Source organism: Eubalaena glacialis, chromosome 3, assembly GCF_028564815.1.
Source record: "Eubalaena glacialis isolate mEubGla1 chromosome 3, mEubGla1.1.hap2.+ XY, whole genome shotgun sequence".
In the NCBI taxonomy this organism is placed as follows: Eukaryota; Metazoa; Chordata; class Mammalia; order Artiodactyla; family Balaenidae; genus Eubalaena; species Eubalaena glacialis.
In genome coordinates, this window is record NC_083718.1 from 33,297,813 (window position 1) to 33,321,093 (window position 23,281).

Here is a 23,281-nt window from a genome sequence, read left to right on the forward strand (position 1 = left end):
TTTTTCCTGCATCATCCCTGCGTTCCTTCTTAGCCCTATCTGCTCCTTCTTCCTCCTTCACCCACCTGTGGCTCTACTCTTCTCCATCCAAGCACACTCCTGGGAGCTCTCGGCCAGTTTCATGGCTTTAACCACCTTCCATACATCTCCCAAATTTATATCTCCAGCCCCAACAAATCCTATGAGAGCACCAAACCCGTAAATTCAACTGTCAACCTCATTATCACCCCTGGAAAGTCTACCAGCGTCTCGAAATTAATATGCCCCAAAAAAGACATTGATTCTCCAGCTCCCCCAACTTGTTTCTGCTCTCCTGATTCTGTACTCAGTAAAACACACCACTATCCCCTCCAACAGCTCAAACGAAAAGTTTAGGAGTTGTTTCTTTTTTGCATTTTTAAATATTTAGAATAGGTAATTGTGATAGGCAGAATAATGACCCTTAAAGATGTCCATATTCAAATTCCCGAAATCCGCGAATGTTACCTTACATGGCTAAAGGGACTTTGCACGTGGGTTTAAATTAAGAACCTCATGACGGGGAGATTATCCTGGATTGTCTGGGAGGGTTGAATCTAATCACAGGAGTGCTTAAAAGGATCTCTGGCTGGCTTAGCATCACTAATCATTAGGGAAATGCAAATCAAAACCACAATGAGATGTCACCTCACACCTGTCAGAACTGCTATCATCAAAAAGACAACAAATAACAAGTGTTGGTGAGGATGTGGAGAAAAGGGAAGACTTGTGCACTGTTGGTAGGAATGTAAATTGGGGCAGCCAATGTGGAAAACAGTATGGAAATTCCTCAAAAAATTAAAAATAGAACTACCATACAGTCCATCGATTCCACTCCTGGGTATTTATCCAAAGAAAGCAAAAACGCTAATTAAGAAAGATATATGCACCCCTATGTTCATTGCAGCTTTATTTACAATAGCAAGATATGGAAGCAACCTAAGTGCCCATCAGTAGATGAATGTATAAAAAAGATGTGGTATGTATACATACAATGAAATATACTCAGCCATAAAAAAGAATGAAATCTTTGCAACATTTCAACAAGAATGAAATCATTTGCAACAACAAGGATGGACTTAGAGTGTACTATGCTAAGTGAAATAAGTCAGACAGAGAAAGACAAATACTGTATGATTTCACTTATATGTGGAATCTAAAAAACAAAACAAATGGACAAACATAAAATAGAAACAGTGGGGGCTTCCCTGGTGGCGCAGTGGTTGAGAGTCTGCCTGCCAATGCAGGGGACGCAGGTTCAAGCCCTGTTCTGGGAGGATCCCACATGTCACGGAGCAACTGGGCCCGTGAGCCACAACTACTGAGCCTGCACGTCTGGAGCCTGTGCTCTGCAACGGGAGAGGCCGCGACAGTGAGAGGCCCGCGCACCGTGATGAAGAGTGGCCCCTGCTCGCCGCAACTGGAGAAAGCCCTCGCACAGAAACGAAGACCCAACACAGCCAAATAAATAAATAAATAAATAAATAAAAATAGAAACAGAGTCACAGATACAAAGAACAAACAGGTGGTTGCCAGAGGGGAAGGGGTAAGGGGAGGGGAGAAATACATGAGGGAGATTAAGAGATACAAATTTCCAGTTGCAGGGTAAATGAGTCACAGGTATGAAATGTACAGTGTGGGGAATACAGTCAATAATAGTGTAATATCTTTGTATGGTGACAAATGGTAACTACACTTATTGTGGTAATCATTTTGAAATGTATAGAAATATCAAATCACTATGTTGTGTAACAGGAACTAACATAGTGCTGTAGGTTAATTATACCACAAAAACAAGCAAACAAGCTGATAGAAAAAGAGATCAGATTTGTGGTTACCAGAGACAGTGGGTGGGGGGAGGGGGAATTGGATGAGGGCAGTAAAAAGGTACAAACTTCCAGTTCTAAGATAAATAAATACTAAGGTGTAATGTACAACATGAGAAATTTAAGAACACTGCTGTATGTTACATATGAAAGTTGTTAAGGAGTAAGTAAATCCTAAGAGTTCTCATCACAAGGAAAACATTTTTTTCTATTTCTTTAATTTTGTATCTATATGATATGATGGATGTTCACTAAACTTACTGTGGTAATCATTTCATGATGTATGTAAGTCAAATCATTGTGCTGTACACCTTAAACTTATATGGTGCTGTATGTCAATTATATCTCAGTAAAACTGGAAAGAATAAAAAGGACCTCTGGCTATGGTCAGAGGGATATGACTATGGAAGGACATTAGAGACATGCAACATTGCTGGCCATGAACCAAGGAATATGGGCAGCCTCTAGAAGCTAGAAAAGGCAAGGCAACAGATTTTCCTCTATAGCCTCCAGAAAGGAACACAACCTTTCTGACACCTTGATTTTAACCCAGTGAAACCCAGGTCAAACCCCTGATGTGCAAAACTGTATGATAATAAATTTGGGCTGTTTTAAGCCACTGCATTTGTGGTAATATGTTATAGCAGCAATAGAAAACTAAGAAAGTAACATAGTCACATGATTCAAAATTCAAGAAATACAAAATGATGTACAATGACAAGACTCCTTCTCACCCTGCCCCCACCCACCTAGTTCCCCTCCCAAAAAGTACCCAGTGCTACCAACTTCTTGGTATATTCTTCCAGAGATATTTTATGCATATATAAGCAAATGGGACTAGATGTATTTTTCCCCTTTTATTATATACCAATGGTAGTATACTGTACATACTGTTAAGACATTTTTTAACACAACGATATATACTAGAGATTTTTCTTTGGAGTTTTTCATTGTTTTATTCTGGTTCCACAGCATTCCATTGAATAGATATACCATAATTATTCAGACAGTCCCTTTTTGATGCTTATTCCCAAACTTTCCTATCGCAAACAACGCTCAATGGAAAAAAAAAAAAAAAACAACCTTGAACTAGCAGCATTTTGCACAGGACTAAGTGTGTCTGTGGGACAAATTCCAGGAGTCATCCTAGATCCTTCCTTTCCTTCATCCCCATCCAATTCAGTGTCACATCCTATGCGTTCTATCTCCACTTCTTTCCTAGTGCTCCATCTCCATCCGTTTCAAGCCACTATCATCTCTGGCTGGGGACAGCACAGTGGACGCATCTATGTGAGAGTTTGGTATGGAAGGCCCTCCGTTCCCTAAGCTTGCATCTTGCCCTTTTGGGGAAGAGCTCTCTTAGGACCTTGGGTTTCTTGTCTCTGAAATATGATCAATGAGACTAGGTGTCCTGATTTTGTGTGGATAAATGAATGGTGTTTGCCAAGACTTTAGTGATGGGGCTCCAATTAGAGGCTCTCAGATAAAAGAAACTTGTTAAACCTGAAAGGAAGATCAGACAAGTATCTTGGCGTCCCGGAATAGGCAACATCTTTTTTTTCTTTTTGAATAACTACTTTGGGAGTGGTCCATAGGCATTAAGAACATACATAAAATGACACACCACTGTTGATAATGAAAAAAACAGCATTTGATCATTTCCAGCTTTATAAATTTTTAAAAAATGATTCAGTTACAACAAAAAACGTTTAGATACTTTAGCAAGTATCATCTTGCAGGACCATAATCACATTTAAGCCATTGACTTACTCTTTTTTTTTTTTTTAATTTATTTAATTTATTTATTTTTGGCTGCATTGGGTCTTCGCTGCTGTGCACGGGCTTTCTCTAGTTGTGGTGAGCGGGGGCTACTCTTCATTGCAGTGTGCGGGCTTCTCATTGCAGTGGCTTCTCTTGTTGCAGAGCATGGGCTCTAGGCTCACGGGCTTCAGTAGTTGTGGCACGCGGGCTTAGCAGTTGTGGCTCACAGGCTCTAGAGCCCAGGCTCAGTAGTTGTGGCACACGGGCTTAGTTGCTCCGCGGCATGTGGGATCTTCCCGGACCAGGGTTCGGACCCGTGTCCCCTGCATTGGCAGGCAGATTCTTAACCACTGCGCCACCAGGGAAGCCACTGACTTACTCTTAATGGAAAAAATTCACACTGCATCTAGTTACTGTAGTATTTCTAAGCATAATTACAGCGGATTGAATGCAATGTGATATACACCAAAATTCATATGGATGTCATAGAATGATAGCATTGTACAAGTAACATTAATGACCTCCAACAAACACATGTTAAATTAGACTGATCAAGCTAAATGGAATGTTGGAGCCAAACAGAAACGTAGTGGAATTCAGATTGTCTAGTAAGACTTGAAACTATACATTAGGATGATGTAAAAACTAAATACTGGTAGAACCCTAACAAAATACTAGCAGCAACTGTTACAGCCCTCTTAAAAGCTTTTAAAAATCTAGCAAATAAAGATAATACCATTTTTGAGAGAGTATAAAACTTTATATACTTCAGCATAACCTATTTGCTTTAAATCAGGCATTTATTTTTAAGACTGGGAGTATATTCCAGCTGTTGCTTTTCATAAAAGTTTTAAAATTAAGCGGATTTAATGCTGGAATGCAGAATCCTCCTTGGGCATAAAAACCCCAAAATGAACTGTAAATATATCGTGGTTCAGAAAGCAAGATATTTGAATCACTTGAAGTTTGCAGTACTAAATAAAATATCAGCATCTTTTAGTTAGGCTGTTTGAAGGGCCAAGCAATGATTTGAGGACTGTCCTAATTCAGTGCCCAATGCTGAAAGTAATCTATATATAAAACTCCTACTTGTTACAACAGGCCATGGAGAAAGCCAGAAATACTTTTCAATTTCAGGCATAAATTAAGGAAATAACACCTAATAAGCTCGCTTGTTTACAGCACAAAGAAACACTGGCAAAACTCTTAATTCCTAGATGCATGTGCTGTTCTCAGTTTTGTTTTTTGTTTTAAAGTTCATTGAATAAGAGGAAGGGAACTGGGGAAAGGAGGAGGACTAAATGAAAACATTTTAAATGGAATGGAACGAGTTTGGCTCTTAAATATCTGAACAATAAGATTTTTAAAGGAGCTACATAGGTAGCCAAGCAGATTAAAACAAAGCTGCCTGCATGTAGTTCAAATACAGTTTACCTGGTATAAATGAAGACCATGGAATAGATGTCATCTTAATTGCAACTCTAATATGTGTTTTCCTCTTGTGGGTTTCCAAAACATCTAATGGACCAGGAACAAGATAAGAGTTTTTAGGAGTGGAGACAAATTCACTTTGAATAAGACCCTGAGATTAAAATTCTGCCTTTATTCTATTTAGCTACAGCCTAAACCCTACCCTGAGGGTGCTTGGGGAAATTCCAGGATGGGAACTGGTTCAGAGAGTCCAGTCCTGGTAGAGGAAATAAAAGTAGTCAAGAAAGGAGTACTGCCGAAGTGAGGCCCCTGTCACTAGAAATCTGAAAATGAAAACCCAGGGAGATAACAAAGGAACGCATCAGATTTATGTCACGTTTGCCTAAGCATAATCTCTCTTCCCTTATAATAAAAATTTTAGCAGGTATTTATTGATCATTTACTGTGTGTCATGCATTTTCACAAATGCTTTTATTTAATCTTCCTAACATCCCCATTTTCCCATTTTACAGATAAGGAAACTAAGGGTCAGGGAGAATTTTCATTTTCTAGACTTTAAATGGTTGAGCCCCTGATCACACAGTAAAAACTAAGGACATGTGGAAACCTTGATAACATTCTTGAACAGTTACAATACACATAAGGGTGGATGATCTCCACAATGAATTTCAGTCTGTTAATACGTACAGTAATATACACATATGCTCCAGACAGCAGTGTTGTGTAAGATCGCAGACTCTATAGTGAGACTTCCTGGGCTCAAGCCTGGTTCCATCATTACCAGCTGTGTGGCCTTGGACAAACTCCTTTATCTCTCTGGGACTATTTACCTTATGGGGTTGTTGAGAGGATTACATGACTGAAGATATTTAAAGCACTTAGAGCAGTGGGTGGCACTCAGTTAATGTTGGGCGCCTGTCCCGGTTCATATGGTTTAGCCAGGGTACCAGCCCTGGGCTGGATGACACACAGAAAGCACTCACCGCAAGGATGGTCTCCTGGAATCCTCACATCATCCAACAATGAAATCATTCTTCCTTTTCTACAGTAGAGGGGTCTGAAACTCCAAAACTACCCCAATGTCACACAATCATCTAAGTAGCAGCATTGAAATCCAAACCCTGCTTTGTCTGCTTTTGAAGTCTGGGCTCAGTAACAAGCACAGAAGCTGGTGGTGCTGGCGTGTGTCCTGTTCTCTGGCAAATCTGAGACATGATCTGTTCTCCCTGCTTACAGGTACAGGGACCCGTGCACACGCATGCACAGGCACACACACATGCAATATTGCAGTGGGAAACTTCCCCCGCGCCAGTGCCTTTTGCTGACTACACACCCGACAATTTCTGGTCTGAAAGGCACTTTCCCAGAATGGAGTTGACAGTGGTTTTGGAAATGACTCAAACTAATTGAATTCTGGACATGGCGAGATGCTGGGGACATTGGATCCTTCTTATTTCCAGCTGCATGAAAGCAAGAAGCTTTGCCAAACCAAAGAAGATCAAGCCATGGGAGAGAATACACGTTCAGTGCCAGATGCTCTTTATAGCAGTAAACAAATGGTTCGACCACCTTAAACTTTTGGTTTTCATAATTCAGTGTCCAGGTGGGGGAGGGTAACAAGCAGAGGGGTGCATGGGAGAATTTTTGCACCTGTCTACAATACAATAATGATCCTGCTGAGAGGTCCCTTGAAGACGAAACAGAAAATACTTGCAAAAAGTAAGCAATGACAAGATTTCTCGTCACACAGCTCCTTACCACCATACTCCATCCTGCACACACCCCTCTCTCTTACAATTAAAAGGCCTCAAAATTTCCACCATGTAGGAAATTAGTCTCTCTCCCTCTCTTCCCCTTTCCTCCTCCTTCCCATCCTCTCTCTGTTTTTCTCTTCCAGGAAGAAACTCTTGAATGTCAAACGCTAGACATTATCTAGTACAGACCATCAACTTGAAAGTCAGGAAAACCTGGGCTTGAATCCTTGTTATGGCACATTATGCAAGTTACTTAAACCCTCTGTGATTCAGTTACCTCATCTGTAAAATGGACTTAAAAATAATACTTACCTGATAGGACTGGTGTGAGTACTGAATGAGCTAATGCTTGTAAGATCTTAGGGCAGAGCCTGGCACATAGCCTATGCCCCCAAAATGTTCCTCGTAGTATCACCCAATCCGCCCTCTTCATTTTACAGACAAGGAAACTGGATTTAGAGAAAAGTGATCTATCCAAAGTCATATGGTGAGTGAATGACAGAGCCAAGTCTGGGTCCAGGCACCCCATCCAGGCCCTCTTCCTGCTGTACCACACATCGCATAGTATATTTCCCGCCAGTCATCAGCTTCAAGCAGAACGAGGTTGGGACGCTTTCCAGTTGGTCATGTCCGTGCTGAGCTGCTGAGTTCGGCAGAGCCAGGGCCAAGAGCATCCTGGGTTGCTGGCCCCGCTGTGGTCAGGGGCCGGCTGAGCATGAGGGGAAGTGCTGCTTACGTCTCATGATGACGCACAGTCTCCAGGACTATCAAACCCTGCTAGAGCCAATTTCCACAGAGCGCTGAGCAACCGTCCTCTTATTATTAATTTACATTCTGGAAGCTGAAGCTCCAGAAAAGTTGACTGGATAGTGTCACCCTCAACAGCTTTCAAATGTTCTGGTAACAGACAAAACCTCTGCCTCCAAACCAGCCTCCAATCCACATCCCTGAGGCCTGAGGCGCTCACACGCTCTCTGTCTCTCTCTGTCTGTCTGTCTGTCTGTCTGTCTCTCCCCCCTAGGACCCTCTCCCAGGGCTGACAGACTGCAGAGACTGCATCATTGTCTGTACTATGACCTGTTTTTGCCCACATGGTACCATTTCACCCCAAATGCTCTTTCCTCTCCCTTTTCATAAAGAACACACACACATACATACACATGCACACACACACCATCACCCACATGCCCAAGGGCTTTTGTTCCCTAGGGAAAGTGTTCAAATCGTCCACAACGATTTTTGGTTCCAACGTGGGAGGATCAGAAACCTGCAGCCGGGGCAGGTGCAGTTCCGGGTGTTTCCAGAGATAACAGACCCATTAGTTCTGACAAAGGTTCCCACGTTCCTGCCTCTAATCTGTGCCAAACTTTGCAAATCCAGCCAGAGCCTGGAGCTCCTCGCAGACCATCCAGGATGTCTCTGATCTAGTCAGTGGCCGGGTGGCCACGGCTGCACAGACCAACAAAGTTTTTCTCACGTGTCAGCCAGCCACACCCTCCACTCACAACAAACAGAGGCAAGGGGATATGGGGGCTAACTGGCCTGGAAGATGGGAGGGGAGGGAGGGATCATGGTAATGATGATGGTAATTCTGTAGCGGAAGGATCACTGGCCTGGAAGGCAGGAGGCCTGGGTCCTAATCCTGGCCACTGAGTGAAGTGCATGCTCTTGGGCCAGTCACTTAACCTCTCTGTGCCTCGGCGTTCTCACCTGCTATAGCAGTGGGCTTGCCTGGAGGGTCTGAAGGAAGTCTCTCAGGGTAAGGTTTCTATAGTGACCATCTTCAGTCCCGATGGCACATATGGGCAATTAGGGGCAAACCACGGCAGGGCTCAGCGCTAACCAGAATTCTCACCACTTCCAGCCACTTCTGGCTCACACTTTCTCCCCAGTGAAAGGTCAAAAGGAAGGACTCTTGGAAAGTGGGTAAATGCCAAAGAGGATTTGTTCCCTTGGGGGCAAGGGTCAAGGGTCTGGGCTGGTCCCCAAGTCCTTTTGATGTCCTTTTTAACATTTTTGGAGCCCAAGGCAGGGCCCAAGTTATCTCCAAGCTCCAAGTCCATCTGCCTCTTGGGCTTCAGAGACGGAAAGCAGAGCTCGCAGCGGCAGTTAGGAGACTTGCCAGATGGCTGGCTGGTCATGGCAGAGCTGACCTAATCCAGGTCCCCTACCTCCTACTCCAGAGCTAGGAAGCGTTGGCATGTGTGACAGCAGTGGTGGCCTCTGTGACAGACAGTGTCAGCTTGTGCTGCAGGCTCCCCCATCACTGAGGCTTAGAGGCGGTGAGAGAACAGTGCAGGTTCCCGTTCCCTTTCAATTTTAAGGGTTCAATTCACCCTTCTTCTCCCACTTGACATCTGTCTTCCCTTGCTGACTGCCCCAACTGTAGACTTGAGACTGCAGCACCAGGGCAGAAGAAACATCCTAATGTACTCTGTTAGCCAAGACCTACAACTGCATAGACTCAAATACCTAGAATATAATCCTTTCTAGATATAGCTCCTAATGACTCTGTTTCTCTTATAAAACCTTGACTGATACAGATAATGAAGACATGACATGTCAATATTTGTGGATGCACCTCATGCAGTCCTTCAAGAAACAATTACAGCCTGAAATGTGAGTATTAGAAAAGCTGAAAATCAATGATCTCAGCAACTATTTCAAGTAACAAACAAATAAAAAAACAAGAGAACCACAAAGAAGAGCAAATCAAACCCAAAGAAAGTAGAAGGATGGAAATAATAACTAGAAGAGTGGAACATTCATAAAATAGAAAAGTCACACAATAGAGAAAATCAACAAAGCCAGGAATGAACTCTTTACAAAGATTAATCAAACTGGTAAACCTCTAGCAAAACTGTTCAAGAAAAAGAAAGAAAATGCACTTAACAATATTAGAAATAAAAAGTAACACGTTACTAAAGACGCTACAGACATTAAAATGATAATAAGAGGATATCAAGAATAATTTTATTTTGATAAATTTGACAATTTTTTAAAATTGGCAAATGCCTTGAGAAATAGAGCATGTCAAAACTGACACAAGAAAAAAATTAGAAAATATAATACTCCAATATCTATTTAAACATTGAATGAATACTCCAATATCTATTTAACACTGAATGAATACTCCAATATCTATTTAACATTGAATGGATACTCCAGTATCTATTTAAATGTTGACTCTATTCTTAAAAACCTTTCCACAAAGAAAACTCCAGGTCCAGGTAGCCTCATTGGTAAATTCCCTCAAACATTTAAAGAAGAAATAGCACCAATCTTAGACAAACTCTTCCAGATAATTGATAAAGAAGAGACACCTCATAACTCATTTTATGAGGCCAGCATAAATTTAATAACAAACTTGAAAAGGACATTACAAGAAATGAAAATTACAGACCAGTCTCTTTCTCATGAATGTAGACACAAAAGTTGTAAACAAAATATTAGCAAACAGAAACTATTTGTGTGTCAAAAATCACTGAACTGTACACTTAAAAGGGTGAATTATTGTGTATAAATCATATCTCAATAAATCTGACTTCTAATAAAGAAAAAATGGATCTTAACTCACACATTATCAAACTTCCAATAGATTGTAGATATATATAAATGTGAAAAGCAAAACAATAAAGCTCTTAGAAAAAAAATAGGAAGATGTCTTCATGACCTTAAGGTAGGCAAAACTTTTTGTAACAAGTTTTTAAAAACTACTAATTATAAGGGGGGAAACTGATCAATTTGACTGCATTGAAATTCATATCTCCTGTTCATCAAAAAGCACCATTAAGAGAGTAAAAACATCAGCCACAGTCTGGGAGAAGATATTTGTAGTACATATATCCAACAAAGGACTTTATTCCAGAATAAATAAAGAACTCCTACTAATCGATAAGAAAATTGTAGATAACCCACTTCACAAAAGAGGATATCCAAATGTCCAATTTTATTAGGCATCTGGAAATACAAATTACAACCTCAATGTAGCCCACTGCGTATTCAATAGAAGACTGAAGTGGAAAAGATAGGCAATAGCCCGTATTGGTGAGGATATGGAACAACTGGACCTTTCAAAACATTGGTACTGGAAATGTTAATTGATACAATCACTTTGGAAAACTGTCAGTATTCACTCAAGCAGAACACTTGCAAGCCCTATTATCTAGCAGTTTTACTCCTAGGCATATATCCAACAGTAATATGTACACATGTTCACCAAAAGACAAGTACAAGCAACACTATTAGCAATAGTCAAATACAGGAGACACCCCAAATATCCATCAGTGGTAGAATGGATAAATAATGATGATATATTCATAACATGGAATACTAAAGACAATGAAAATTCTACAACAGCGTGCAATAACATCATGTTGAGTGACAAAAGCCAGATAAAAAAGAGTTCATACCATATGATTCCATTCATATAAAATTCAAAAATAGGCAAAGACAGTATAAGCTGTTAGAAGCCAAGAGATGGGTTACCTTGCTGTTTTTTTTTTTTTTTTTTTTTTTTTGAGTTTGGTTACTCTTGAGGAAAGTCTCAATGACTGGCAGGGTAGTTGAAGGCGTTTCTGGCGATGGGGTTGTAATGTCTTGTTTCTTGATTTAGGAGCTTGATTACGTGGATGTGTACAGTCTGTGAAAACACTGTACACTTGTGATTTCTGTATTATACTTCCATAAAAAATGTTTATATAGAAAAAATTAAGTGGATGGGAACATGGCAAAATTTGTTGTTTCCATTTAACCAAGGAAAATTGAGTAGGGGAAGAATTAGCTTTAGGACAGAGGAATACTTCAAGAATCTGAGCCCGTTTGCCAAAGATCTGTGTGATTTTCCTTCAGGCTCCACCGTTAGGTAGAAGGACTGACTGAGGTCGGTCAGCAATTTGAAGAGAGTGTCACAGAGACTGACCAGTCCTTTATGAATGCAGAGTCTGATGGCATTCTGGGCCTGGGATACCCCTGCTTGGCTGCTGAAAGGGTGACCCTGGTGTTCGACACAATGGCCCAGAAGCTGGTGGATCTACCCGTGTTTTCCGTGTACACGAGCAGGTAAGGCCCGTCAGACCCACCAGGTTAAGGTTATGACTATAGGGAGACAACACGTCTAGACTTAGCAGTCACAACACCTGGGTTGGAGCTCTTGCTTGGTCTTGTATCAGCTGTGTGATTTGGGGCAAAACACTTACCCTCTCTGAATATTGAGAAAATGCGGTTTGCCTCAAAGTCGTTGAAAAAAGGACTTTGTAAACTGTACCACACTGGAGTAATTAAAGAATCTCTGGGATTGGACATTCATTTATGCAGTGAATAAATATTTATCAAGCCCCTATTATGTGCTCACCATGTTGCTAGGCACTGGGAACACAACGGAACAAGAAAGACAGTCCCTGCCCTCAAAAAGCTTAATTCTAGTGGGAGGAGGCAGGAAAAAAAATTCAAATGTTAGCTGACAATAAAATAATTACACATTAATGGATGGAATAACAAAATGTAGTATATACATACAACAGAAAATTATTCAGCCTGAAAGAGGAAGAAAATTCTAACAGTAGTGGAATTCATAGAGACAGAAAGTAGAACGGTGGCTGCCAGGGGCTGGGGAAGGAACAAGCAGGAAGTTATTGAATGGGTATAGAGTTTCAATTTTACAGGATGAAAAGGATCTGGGGATTGGTTGCACAACCATGTGAATATACTTAACACTACTGAACTGTACACTTAAAAATGGCTAAGAGGGTCGATTTTATGTGTTCTTTGCCAATTTATACAATTTTTTAAATTGCATGTTGTGGTTGGAAAAGGTCATGAGACTCACCAGCCCTTGGGCACGTTTACCTGGGGTCCTGGGAGGGTCAGGGAGGAGATTTCTTACCTCTCTGACTCCTTCCCAAGGAAACTTGGCCTGAGCTTACCCTGTTTCAGCAGAAGCCCATTTCTCTCGCTCTCCTCTCTCTCATGGAGAGCCTTGAATCTCCTCCATCAAATGGCTTCCTCTCCAGCCTGACTGCAGTGGAGACCAGGCCTGGACAGAACTGTGAGTAAGAGGGCAGGTGTCTGGACACCTCTCTTCTTCCTTTCAGAGCTTCCTGCTCCCTTTCGGCCTGGAAAGATGTGAATTGTGGTGGAAAACAGCAAAGACTTTGCAGTCAGACTGACCTGGATTTAAATCCCCCCCTCTTGGGACTTCCCTGGGGGCTCAGTGGTTAGGAATCTGCCTGCCAATGCAGGGGACATGGGTTCGAGCCCTGGTCCAGGAAGATCCCACATGCTGCAGAGCAACTAAGCCCATGCGCCACAACTACTGAGTCTGCGCTCTAGAGCACGGGAGCCACAACTACTGAAGCCCGCGTGCCTAGAGCCCATGTTCCGCAACAAAGAGAAGCTACCGCAATGAGAAGCCCGTGCACCACAACAAAGAGTAGCCCCTGCTCGCCGCAACTAAAGAAAGCCTGCGTGCAGCAACGAAGACCCAACGCAGTCAAAAATAAATCAATTAATTTTAAAAAAAAGGAAATCTCCCCTCTTGCATTACTTCATCTCTCTGAGCCTCATTTTTCTCAAATGGACACTAGGTTGACGTGAGAATTAATAAGATGAGGCAGGTAAAATTCCTAGCACAGCGCCTTGCATAAAGGCCATCAACAAACATCAGTTCCTCCCACCTCGTGCCTTGAAAACTGTTTTCCTTGGATTCCTACAGATATCCACTTCCCTTCCCCTTTACTGCCCTGCATACAGGGCCCCAATTTTTGTCTTTCTCTGATCCTTTTCCTCCTGAAAACAAATCAGTTTTAGGTCCTATTTCTGCAAGATCCTGCTAGGTGGCAGAACATATTCTGAGAAATCAACACAATATTAATAAATGTTCAAGCTCCAGTAAGTCACTTCGTGTTCAATTAGTGTCTTTGCCTAACACGAAAGAGTGAATACTGTGGAAATTCCAGGCACCGCCACAATAGTGGAGAAGATACTCGGGGCAAAGGAGTCTTTGGGGGTGCCTCAAGTTGCATGGTGAATGCACACCCCACGATGGTCCTGGCCTTGGTGCTGCATGAGTTCTGCTTGATCAGATCTGTGGTCTCCATTTCTCACCTCCCTACCCCTTCTATCCAAGAAGCAGGAGGATATTCACAAATCATTGAGCAGAGTTGTTTCTATTGTTTGCCCAAGAGGCTCAGACTAATCAACTTGCAGCAGTCAGAGGCCCTGGTCTCAAAGCACAGGCTGATATTTCTGCCTATCTAGGTACTTGGTGTGAGTGACCAGACCAAGAAGCAGGGGCCTGGCTGAGGCTCGCCCCTAAGGTTTTCCAGTGGCCCTTCCTTGAAAATCTGCCTTACTTTCCATGTAGTGACACAGGAGGTGGTGCAGGTAGCGAGCTGATTTTCAGAGGCTATGACCACTCCCATCTCTCTGGGAACATAGATTGAGTCCCAGTCACCAAACAAGGCTACTGGCAGATTGCAGTGGACACGTAAGTATCCTCCACAGAGTATTTACAGAATGAGGGAAGAACTCATAACAGGCTCAAGTGAAATTGGATTAACTAAATTGACCTGAATGAAACTGCTCGTCACTGAGAGAGGATGCTGGGAGCTGGCTGCATGAGGCTAGAATATGGAGGTGCTGAGCAGAGGGGAGGACGGGGCAGCAGGCACATGGTACCAACTCTCAGCTTCCTTTCTTGTACATGTGCTGTATCTTCAATTCAACAGACAGTAAATACTAACACTCGGCCAACTACTCATTCAACATTAATTAACATGTAAAGCAAGGGCTGAGTGACACAGGGGTGCAAAAGCAAATTGGACTCAGATTTTGCCTTCACAAATCATTGCAGAAGATGACACCTATATACAAACTACTACCATGTAGAGTAGAAGGTGGTCAGTACTCCATGAGATGGGCCACCAAAGTGGCCCAGCAGAAAGGACAAGACCACTTCTATCTGAAGAACTCCTCAAGGGTTTCATGGAGTGGGTGGCATTGATTGAGTCTACACACACACAGAGGCATGGAGCAATCAGGGAAAGTGCCACATACCTAGCACTGTACTAGACAGTGCAGGAATTTGAAGAAATGTAATTCAAGTTTCAATTCAGCTGAAGATAAGTTCCTGCAAGGGGACAGGCATGTGCTAGGCACAGAGATACAAAAGCCAAAAAGGCTCCAATGTTTACTGTCTACTGAGGGTTTTTCAAACTGCAAGGATTTACCCATTTATGGGTCATGACATCATTTTAGGGGATCGTGACCTACATTTTTTAATGAGATGGGCTAAAATAGAAAATATCAGAGTGCACTTCACATATTAAGGTTAAGTGCAGGTTCATGAAATTTTTATTTCCTGCGTGTGTGTGTGCATGTGTGTGTGTGTACTGGGTCAAGAAGTAAATGTATTTCCTGCTATGCATCTCAGTCAAAAAAAAAAAAAAATATTGAGAAACACTCATGTGGTGAGAGAGACCAAAATGGAAATGACTAACGTGCTTCCGCAGATTAGAGAACCCAGCAGAGAGTGAGAGCTGCTGGGGTGCCAGGGAAGCTTAGGGGGAGAAAGGGGAAGGGGCAGGTAGGAGTAGCTGACGATGCTTCCCTTGTCCTCAGAATCCAGGTGGGAGGCACCATGATGTTCTTCTCCGAAGGCTGCAGGCCATTGTGGACCCAGGGGCCTCCCTCATCACAGGCCCCTCAGGCAAGCAGCTGCACAGATCCCTGGGGCAGAGCCCATGGATGGGGAATTGGGAGGCCTCTGAATGGATCCGCTGTGCTGTGTTTTCGTACACTGTGGAGTGTGTCAACATCGGTGTCTTGCTGGATGTCACCTTCACCATCAATGGGGTCCCCCACACCCTCCAACCAACTGCCTACACCCTGCTGGTGAGAACTGTTTCCTTATTCTGCAAGTCACAGGGCCATCCTCACACACCTGCCACTTCCCCTTTCCAAATAGTCGCCTGTACTCAGGGTGCCTTTACCCCTTGCCTCCCTCCCATCTTATCCAGCTCTGAAAGCATTCCCTCCGAGAGGGGTGGTACTGCCGATGGCGGAAACACCGCTGGGCTGGTTCTAACTTCCTGTTCTGCCATGAAGCAGCAGCAAACCTTGGACAAGCCATTTAATGAGGTTTTCTGACATTGTCCGGTAGGACTTTTCAACTGACAAAGCTTAATCTCTTCAACCACCAAGTCAGACTGGGATATTATTAGCCCATTTTATAGATGAGGATACTCAGAGAGTTAAATGGTTCAAGATATGAGCTGCTAGAGGTAGGGGGATACGGAATAAGGTTATATCTCTTCTAACATTCAAGTTAACATTGTCCTCAAACAAGAAAATGTCTTGTTGCAGGCGATTGGTAAGTTTGGAGAGTGAGGTAGAAAGGGAACTTCCAGGTGTTTTGGAAATCTATGATCCCAAATTTTCAATATCGCGTTTCTTTGGCGACACACTTTAACACACCAACTTTGCCCAAGAGTCACCTGCAGCATCAGGGTGACTGCACCAGGATGGAAGCACTAAGGTGTAGAGAGAGGGCTTTACCTACCCCCATAACTTGATCTCCATTCACCCCTTCCCAAAGCCACCAAATATAAACAGACAATGCAAGTGAAAACAAATGTTTTGCTTTAAAACACAAGCTTCATGTCAAGTCTCCTAAGCTCCTCCAACAAAGGAATTCTAGAGCTGCCACTGTGAACACGATGCTGAGGACAAGCTACACATTTCAACTGTGCTAATTTCATTAGTCTATACACCTTTCCCCACTCCAACACCCCCCACTCTCTCCCCTTCACCCGATGTGAGTCCCTGCTCACCCGCACACCCTTCCCTGTACCCATTATGGTGCTATTGTCCTTTTATGCTAGCAGCTTTCAATCAAAGCCACCTTAATCCATCGAGGATGCTGTCATAACTTTGCATTTTTATCCCCTTCCTCTCAAGAAGACTCGAAGCTCTCAGTGAATTTTCCCAAACCCTCATCAGCAACCTCAAATTTCAAATGGTTGTTGGAAAGACAGCTCCTGCCTGTTAGACCCCAAGTCTTTACCAAACCAGATAAGGTTGGGAGAGGTTATACTCCTCTCACGGATCAATGGATACCTACTTGCCTTATAACTTGAAGGAGCCACTCAAATGATTCTTCCCAGAACTTAGCAAGAGAGTAGCAGTGGCTAGCCACTTACAGAGCAATTACTCTCCCTTAAAAAATTAAGGTGAGCTTTGCTAGAAACTAAAGAAACCAGAATTTAAGCCAAGATCTTCTAATGCCAAACCTTTTGCTGTTCCAGCCATGCAACAAGGTTTCAGTTTTCCCAATCGTTAAGTTGGTGGTAAGGAGTGGAGGTGTATAACAGATGAACAATTATCAAAATTGTAGAACTTAGAAGCCAAGACCCATGTATATGAAATTGTGCAAACACTTTTTTGAGTAAACATGTATAGGTATATGAAATGGAAGAAAGAACCAACCAACCAAAATTGTGAAGTGGCTGTCCAAGGCCATTTGGTATAGCTACCACTACTACACAGTACAGCCTCTAGACAGCACTACTTCCTTCTTTCCCTATACGTCATTTATATTCTTCTTTCCAATTCCAGAAATTCATGGATGGAATGAAGTTCTTAATCAGTGGCTTTCAAGGTTCTGACATCCAACCTCCAGCTTGGTCCTTCCGGACCCTAAGCAATGTATCATTAAACAGTTTTACTGCCTTTGACCATGGGAATAACCATGTGGGGCTGGCCCCAGCAATCCCCTAAGCAGGGGCCTTGTGTCCGTGCCAGCCCCCCTGGAAATTCACCTGGGCCTATTAGGTTGGGACATTCTCCACAGCTGTCAAAGTTATTTTCAATAGAATGCAGTTTTTCCAGAGCTGCAACCCGAATTAGAATGAAACAGAGCATGAGAACACACACATACACACTCACACACATACTTCATACACCCACATACACACCAAATCCACCGACATCATAATGGAAGAATTAAGTTGTATGCCCATACTTCTTATCGCTTTTTGCTAATGTTTTATTATGGAAATTTCCAAACATGTGCACAAGCAGAAATTATAGTACAATAAATCCCTGTGTAGCCCCACTCAGTTTCCACAACCCATCCACACATGGCAGGGCCTGTTTTATCTGTATCACCAGCTACTCCTCTCTCCAGCCCCACATACCTGGATTATTTTGAAGTAAAATTCTTAGCATCACATCATAAGTCATCACATCAAATATTTATCCATAAACCCTTCTAATACAGGTATCCCCTGCTTTTCAAAAGTTCACTTTATACCATTTTGCTTTTATGAAAGACCTACATTAGTACCTGTTTTCCCTAAACTAAAGGAATCCAAAGAGGATTTTTGCACTTATGAAAAAAAGGCAGAAATCAAAGAAAACAGTCAGTGTTTGTTTTGCAGCAAGCTTTTGTAGAGGCAGGGCATACCCAAGCAGTGAGAGTGGCACCGCCAAGCTCCTTCATGGGAACTGCACTCAGCATCTGGGCATCAAGTCTCCATAGCTTTGAACTGTGTCTGTGAGCATCTGAGCTTTATCTTGATTTAATTTGTGTGTCCATTAACAAGATGTGTCCATTAGCATAGTTTCATAGGAAACTTCTACTTTCAGATAACAAGGGAAACCAGTATTCTTTTTTTTTTTTTTTTTTTTGATTCATTTTATTCAAGTATAGTTGATTTACAATGTTGTGTTAATTTCTGCTGTACAACAGTGATTCAGTTATACATATATATATTCTTTTTCATATTCTTTTCCATTATGATTTATCACAGAATATTGAATACAGTTCCTTGTGTGGGAAACCAGTATTCTTAAATGTGCTGTCAGTGTTCAGATGTTTCCTATTGCCTCATAAATGTTTGGTCATTTTTACAGTTGACTTGTTTGTGTCAGGATTCAAGGTTCACAAAGTACATTTGTTTGAAATGTCTCTTTTCATCCATAGTTTCACATTCTGAATTTCACTGGTTGAAATCCAGAGCTGTCATGTAACATGGTTGTCTGAGTTCATTGTTCCTATAAAACGATAGCTAGATCTAGAGGTCTTATTTCGCGGAAAGGACACTTCATAAATGGTGCTGGGTACCTCTACTGTATCCCATCAGGGGCAGATAATGCCGGGCGCCTCTCAATTTGTAACGTTAGGACTGATGGGTGGGTTCCCGAGTTGTCAGTCTCATCCACCCACGATAACGTTCCCTTCAGCGTTTGACCTAAAGGTTTCAGCAGCCACTGATGATCCTCGCTTAGATCCACACTATCACTAGGGGCTGAAAACAGGACTTTTTCTAATTCTATTTTTCCTCCTGTATTTGTTAGCTGGAACTCTTCTATAAAAAACAACCCTTTCGGGCTTCCCTGGTGGCGCAGTGGTTAAGAATCCGCCTGCCAGTGCAGGGGACACGGGTTCGAGCCCTGGTCCGGGAAGATCCCACGTGCCGCGGAGCAACTAAGCCCATGCGCCATAACTACTGAGCCTGCGCTCTAGAGCCCACAAGGCACAACTACTGAGCCCGCGTGCCACAACTACTGAAGCCCACGTGCCTAGAGCCCGAGCTCCGAAACAAGAGAAGTCACCGCAATGAGAAGCCCGCGCACTGCAACAAAGAGTAGCCCCCACTTGCTGCAACTAGAGAAACTCCGCGCATAGCAGCAAAGAACCAAAGCAGCCAAAAATAAATAAATAATTTTAAAAAAAAACAACAACAGCCCTTTCATTAAGTATTGTCCACTATGAGGTGCAGCTCATACAAGAAAGGCAAGATTACCTGCTTTTTTCCCTTTATTTACCAGTTTTCAGAATTAAGAGTATGTTTCAACTTAACTGCCATTTTTTAACGCTCAGATCACCCCACCTGTAGCCAGTGGGCGCCCCTTCAATTTAGCTCCTGTGAACTTTTGACTTGACCTCAATACAAAGAGATGTTCTGGGCCCATTTTCCCACAGTTCTGGTTCCTTGCAGTGTGTTCATGTGTTTGTTGTAAATGAAAATATTGCATAGTACATGGGAGGGGTGTGGTTGGAGAGAAAGTGAGAGGGAGAGAGAGGCTCTGAACGAACACTTTTCACTTTTGGGAACCAGGGCCCATCCTAAGGGAGCTGATATGGTGAATCTGGGTCTAAGGACCATCCTTTGCCACTAGAAACAACTTGTCTTTCTTTTCCTTCCTTTCAATTTTGCTTTTTTCAAAATGGAAATATCTTCAGCGTTTTTCTTATTCTAAAATATGTGAAAGTCCCCCATGAGCCTCCTCCTCAGAGATAAGCATTACTATCAATTTGAAGTTACCTTATGCAGACTTTTTTCCTTGCATATGTAAACAGAGATGGCTATTGGTAAGGAAACCTTTTTCTTTTCTCATTTTTTTTTTTAAACATCTTTATTGAAGTATAATTGCTTTACAATGGTGTGCTAGCTTCTGCTTTACAACAAAGTGAATCAGTTACACATATACATATGTTGCCATATCTCTTCCCTCTTGCATCTCCCTCCCTCCCACCCTCCCTATCCCACCCCTCTAGGTGGTCACAAAGCACCGAGCTGATCTCCCTGTGCTATGCGGCTGCTTCCCACTAGTTATCTATTTTACATTTGGTAGTGTATATATGTCCATGACACTCTCTCACCCTGTCACATCTCACCCCTCCCCCTCCCCATATCCTCAAGTCCATTCTCTAGTAGGTCTGTGTCTTTATTCCCATCTTGCCACTAGGTTCTTCATGACCTCTTTTTTTTTTTTTTTTCCCTTAGATTCCATATATATGTGTTAGCATACTGTATTTGTTTTTCTCTTTCTGACTTACTTCACTCTGTATGACAGACTCTAACTCCATCCACCTCATTACAAACACCTCCATTTCATTTCTTTTTATGGCTGAGTAATATTCCATTGTATATATGTGCCACATCTTCTTTATCCATTCATCCGATGATGGACACCTAGGTTGCTTCCATGTCCTGGCTATTGTAAACAGAGCTGCAATGAATATTTTGGTACATGACTCTTTCTGAATTATGGTTTTCTCAGGGTATATGCCCAGTAGTGGGATTGCTGGGTCATATGGTAGTTCTATTTTTAGTTTTTTAAGGAACCTCCATACTGTTCTCCATAGTGGCTGTATCAATTTACATTCCCACCAACAGTGCAAGAGTGTTCCCTTTTCTCCACACCCTCTCCAGCATTTATTGTTTCTAGATTTTTTGATGATGGCCATTCTGACCGGTGTGAGATGATACCTCATTGTAGTTTTGATTTGCATTTCTCTAATGATTAATGATGTTGAGCATTCTTTCATGTGTCTGTTGGCAATCTGTATCTCTTCTTTGGAGAAATGTCTATTTAGGTCTTCTGCCCATTTTTGGATTGGGTTGTTTGTTTTTTTGTTATTGAGCTGCATGAGCTGCTTGTAAATCTTGGAGATTAATCCTTTGTCCGTTGCTTCATTTGCAAATATTTTCTCCCATTCTGAGGGTTGTCTTTTGGTCTTGTTTATGGTTTCCTTTGCTGTGCAAAAGCTTTTAAGTTTCATTAGGTCCCATTTGTTTATTTGTGTTTTTATTTCCATTTCTCTAGGACCTGGGTCAAAAAGGATCTTGCTGTGACTTATGTCATACAGTGTTCTGCCTATGTTTTCCTCTAAGAGTTTGATAGTGTCTGGCCTTACACTTAGGTCTTTAATCCATTTTGAGTTTATTTTTGTGTATGGTGTTAGGGAGTGTTCTAATTTCATACTTTTACATGTACCTGTCCAATTTTCCCAGCACCACTTATTGAAGAGGCTGTCTTTTCTCCACTGTATATGCTTGCCTCCTTTATCAAAGATAAGGTGACCATATGTGCGTGGGCTTATCTCTGGGCTTTCTATCCTGTTCCATTGATCTATATTTCTGTTTTTGTGCCAGTACCAAACTGTCTTGATTACTGTAGCTTTGTAATATAGTCTGAAGTCAGGGAGCCTGATTCCTCCAGCTCCATTTTTCGTTCTCAAGATTGCTTTGGCTATTCGGGGTCTTTTGTGTTTCCATACAAATTGTGAAATTTTTTGTTCTAGTTCTGTGAAAAATGCCAGTGGTAGTTTGATAGGGATTGCATTGAATCTGTAGATTGCTTTGGGTAGCAGAGTCATTTTCACAATGTTGATTCTTCCAATCCAAGAACATGGTATATCTCTCCATCTATTTGTATCATCTTTAATTTCTTTCATCAGTGTCCTATAATTTTCTGCATACAGGTCTTTTGTCTCCTTAGGTAGGTTTATTCCTAGGTATTTTATTCTTTTTGTTGCAATGGTAAACGGGAGTGTTTTCTTAATTTCACTTTCAGATTTTTCATCATTAGTATACAGGAATGCAAGAGATTTCTGTGCATTAATTTTGTATCCTGCTACTTTACCAAATTCATTGATTAGCTCTAGTAGTTTGCTGGTAGCATCTTTTGGATTCTCTATGTATAGTATCATGTCATCTGCAAACAGTGACAGCTTTACTTCTTCTTTTCCGATTTGGATTCCTTTTATTTCTTTTTCGTCTCTGATTGCTGTGGCTAACACTTCCAAAACTATGTTGAATAATTCTTTTCTCATTTAACAGTAGATTTCCCAACAGTACATTCTTCTAACTCATTCAGCACAGTGTCAATTTATTTATCAAACCCTCTCTTAATAAATATTTGTTTTGTGCCAGGTGCTAAGAGAGACACCCCAAGACCTGCAAGACAACTGGGGCTGTCACTTCTGGCAGCAGGGGTCGTGGAAAACACACCAGGCTTAACCCTAACCCTAAACCTGTATCCACATCTGTGCTCCAACCCTCATCAATCTGCCACCCTTGGCTAATTACTTTGTGTCTCTGGGATATTCTCCCTGCAGAGCTCTTGGGAAGAGTTGAGCTTATCTGGATGGAAGCGCTTGGCTCACAATGTTAGCATCCCTTCCCTCTAAGCATCAGGATCCAAGAAGTTCACAGCTACACACATGCACACACTTTTTTTTGCTTTGTTTTTACTCTTTTTTTGCCTATATATATATACACTTTTTTTAAACTAAATTATTGCTTTCAGAGCAATATTTAAGCAATTAAGTCAAAAGCAGCATAGTGGAGCGGTTAACAACACAAGCTCTGTGAGGGCGGGGCGCCAACCTTTAGAGGGCATCCCTGCAGACTTTCTCCTCCAGGGTGATTTCTGCATGGGCAGCAACCCTGATGTGCTGGCCTGGAGCCTGAGGGTCCAGGAGCCTGAGTGGTGGAGGCTGGAGTATGAAAGTGATGCTTCAATCACATCTGTAGGATGTGAAATCACGCTCAGTCCCAAGGCTGCCCAAACCCAGTTCTGCTCTGAGCACTCTGGTCCCTCAAGGCAGAAGTGATGCTTTCAGTCAGTGTGGACTAAACTCCTGCTGCCTGTGTAAACCTACTTAACCCTAATAGCGGCTTTGGGTTTTCCACAACTGAC

The 23,281-nt window shown here is 42.1% G+C and overlaps 1 protein-coding gene across 1 annotated transcript; it reads left to right on the top strand.

Moving 5' to 3' along the window:
• Positions 1–8,990: 8,990 nt before the first annotated feature.
• Positions 8,991–17,566, top strand: CTSE (cathepsin E). Its single transcript, XM_061183722.1, is given in 6 exon segments — positions 8,991–9,089; positions 11,655–11,851; positions 14,154–14,276; positions 15,410–15,450; positions 15,453–15,682; positions 17,405–17,566. Coding segments are annotated over 6 exon segments (852 nt in total).
• The last annotated feature ends 5,715 nt before the right edge of the window (positions 17,567–23,281 follow it).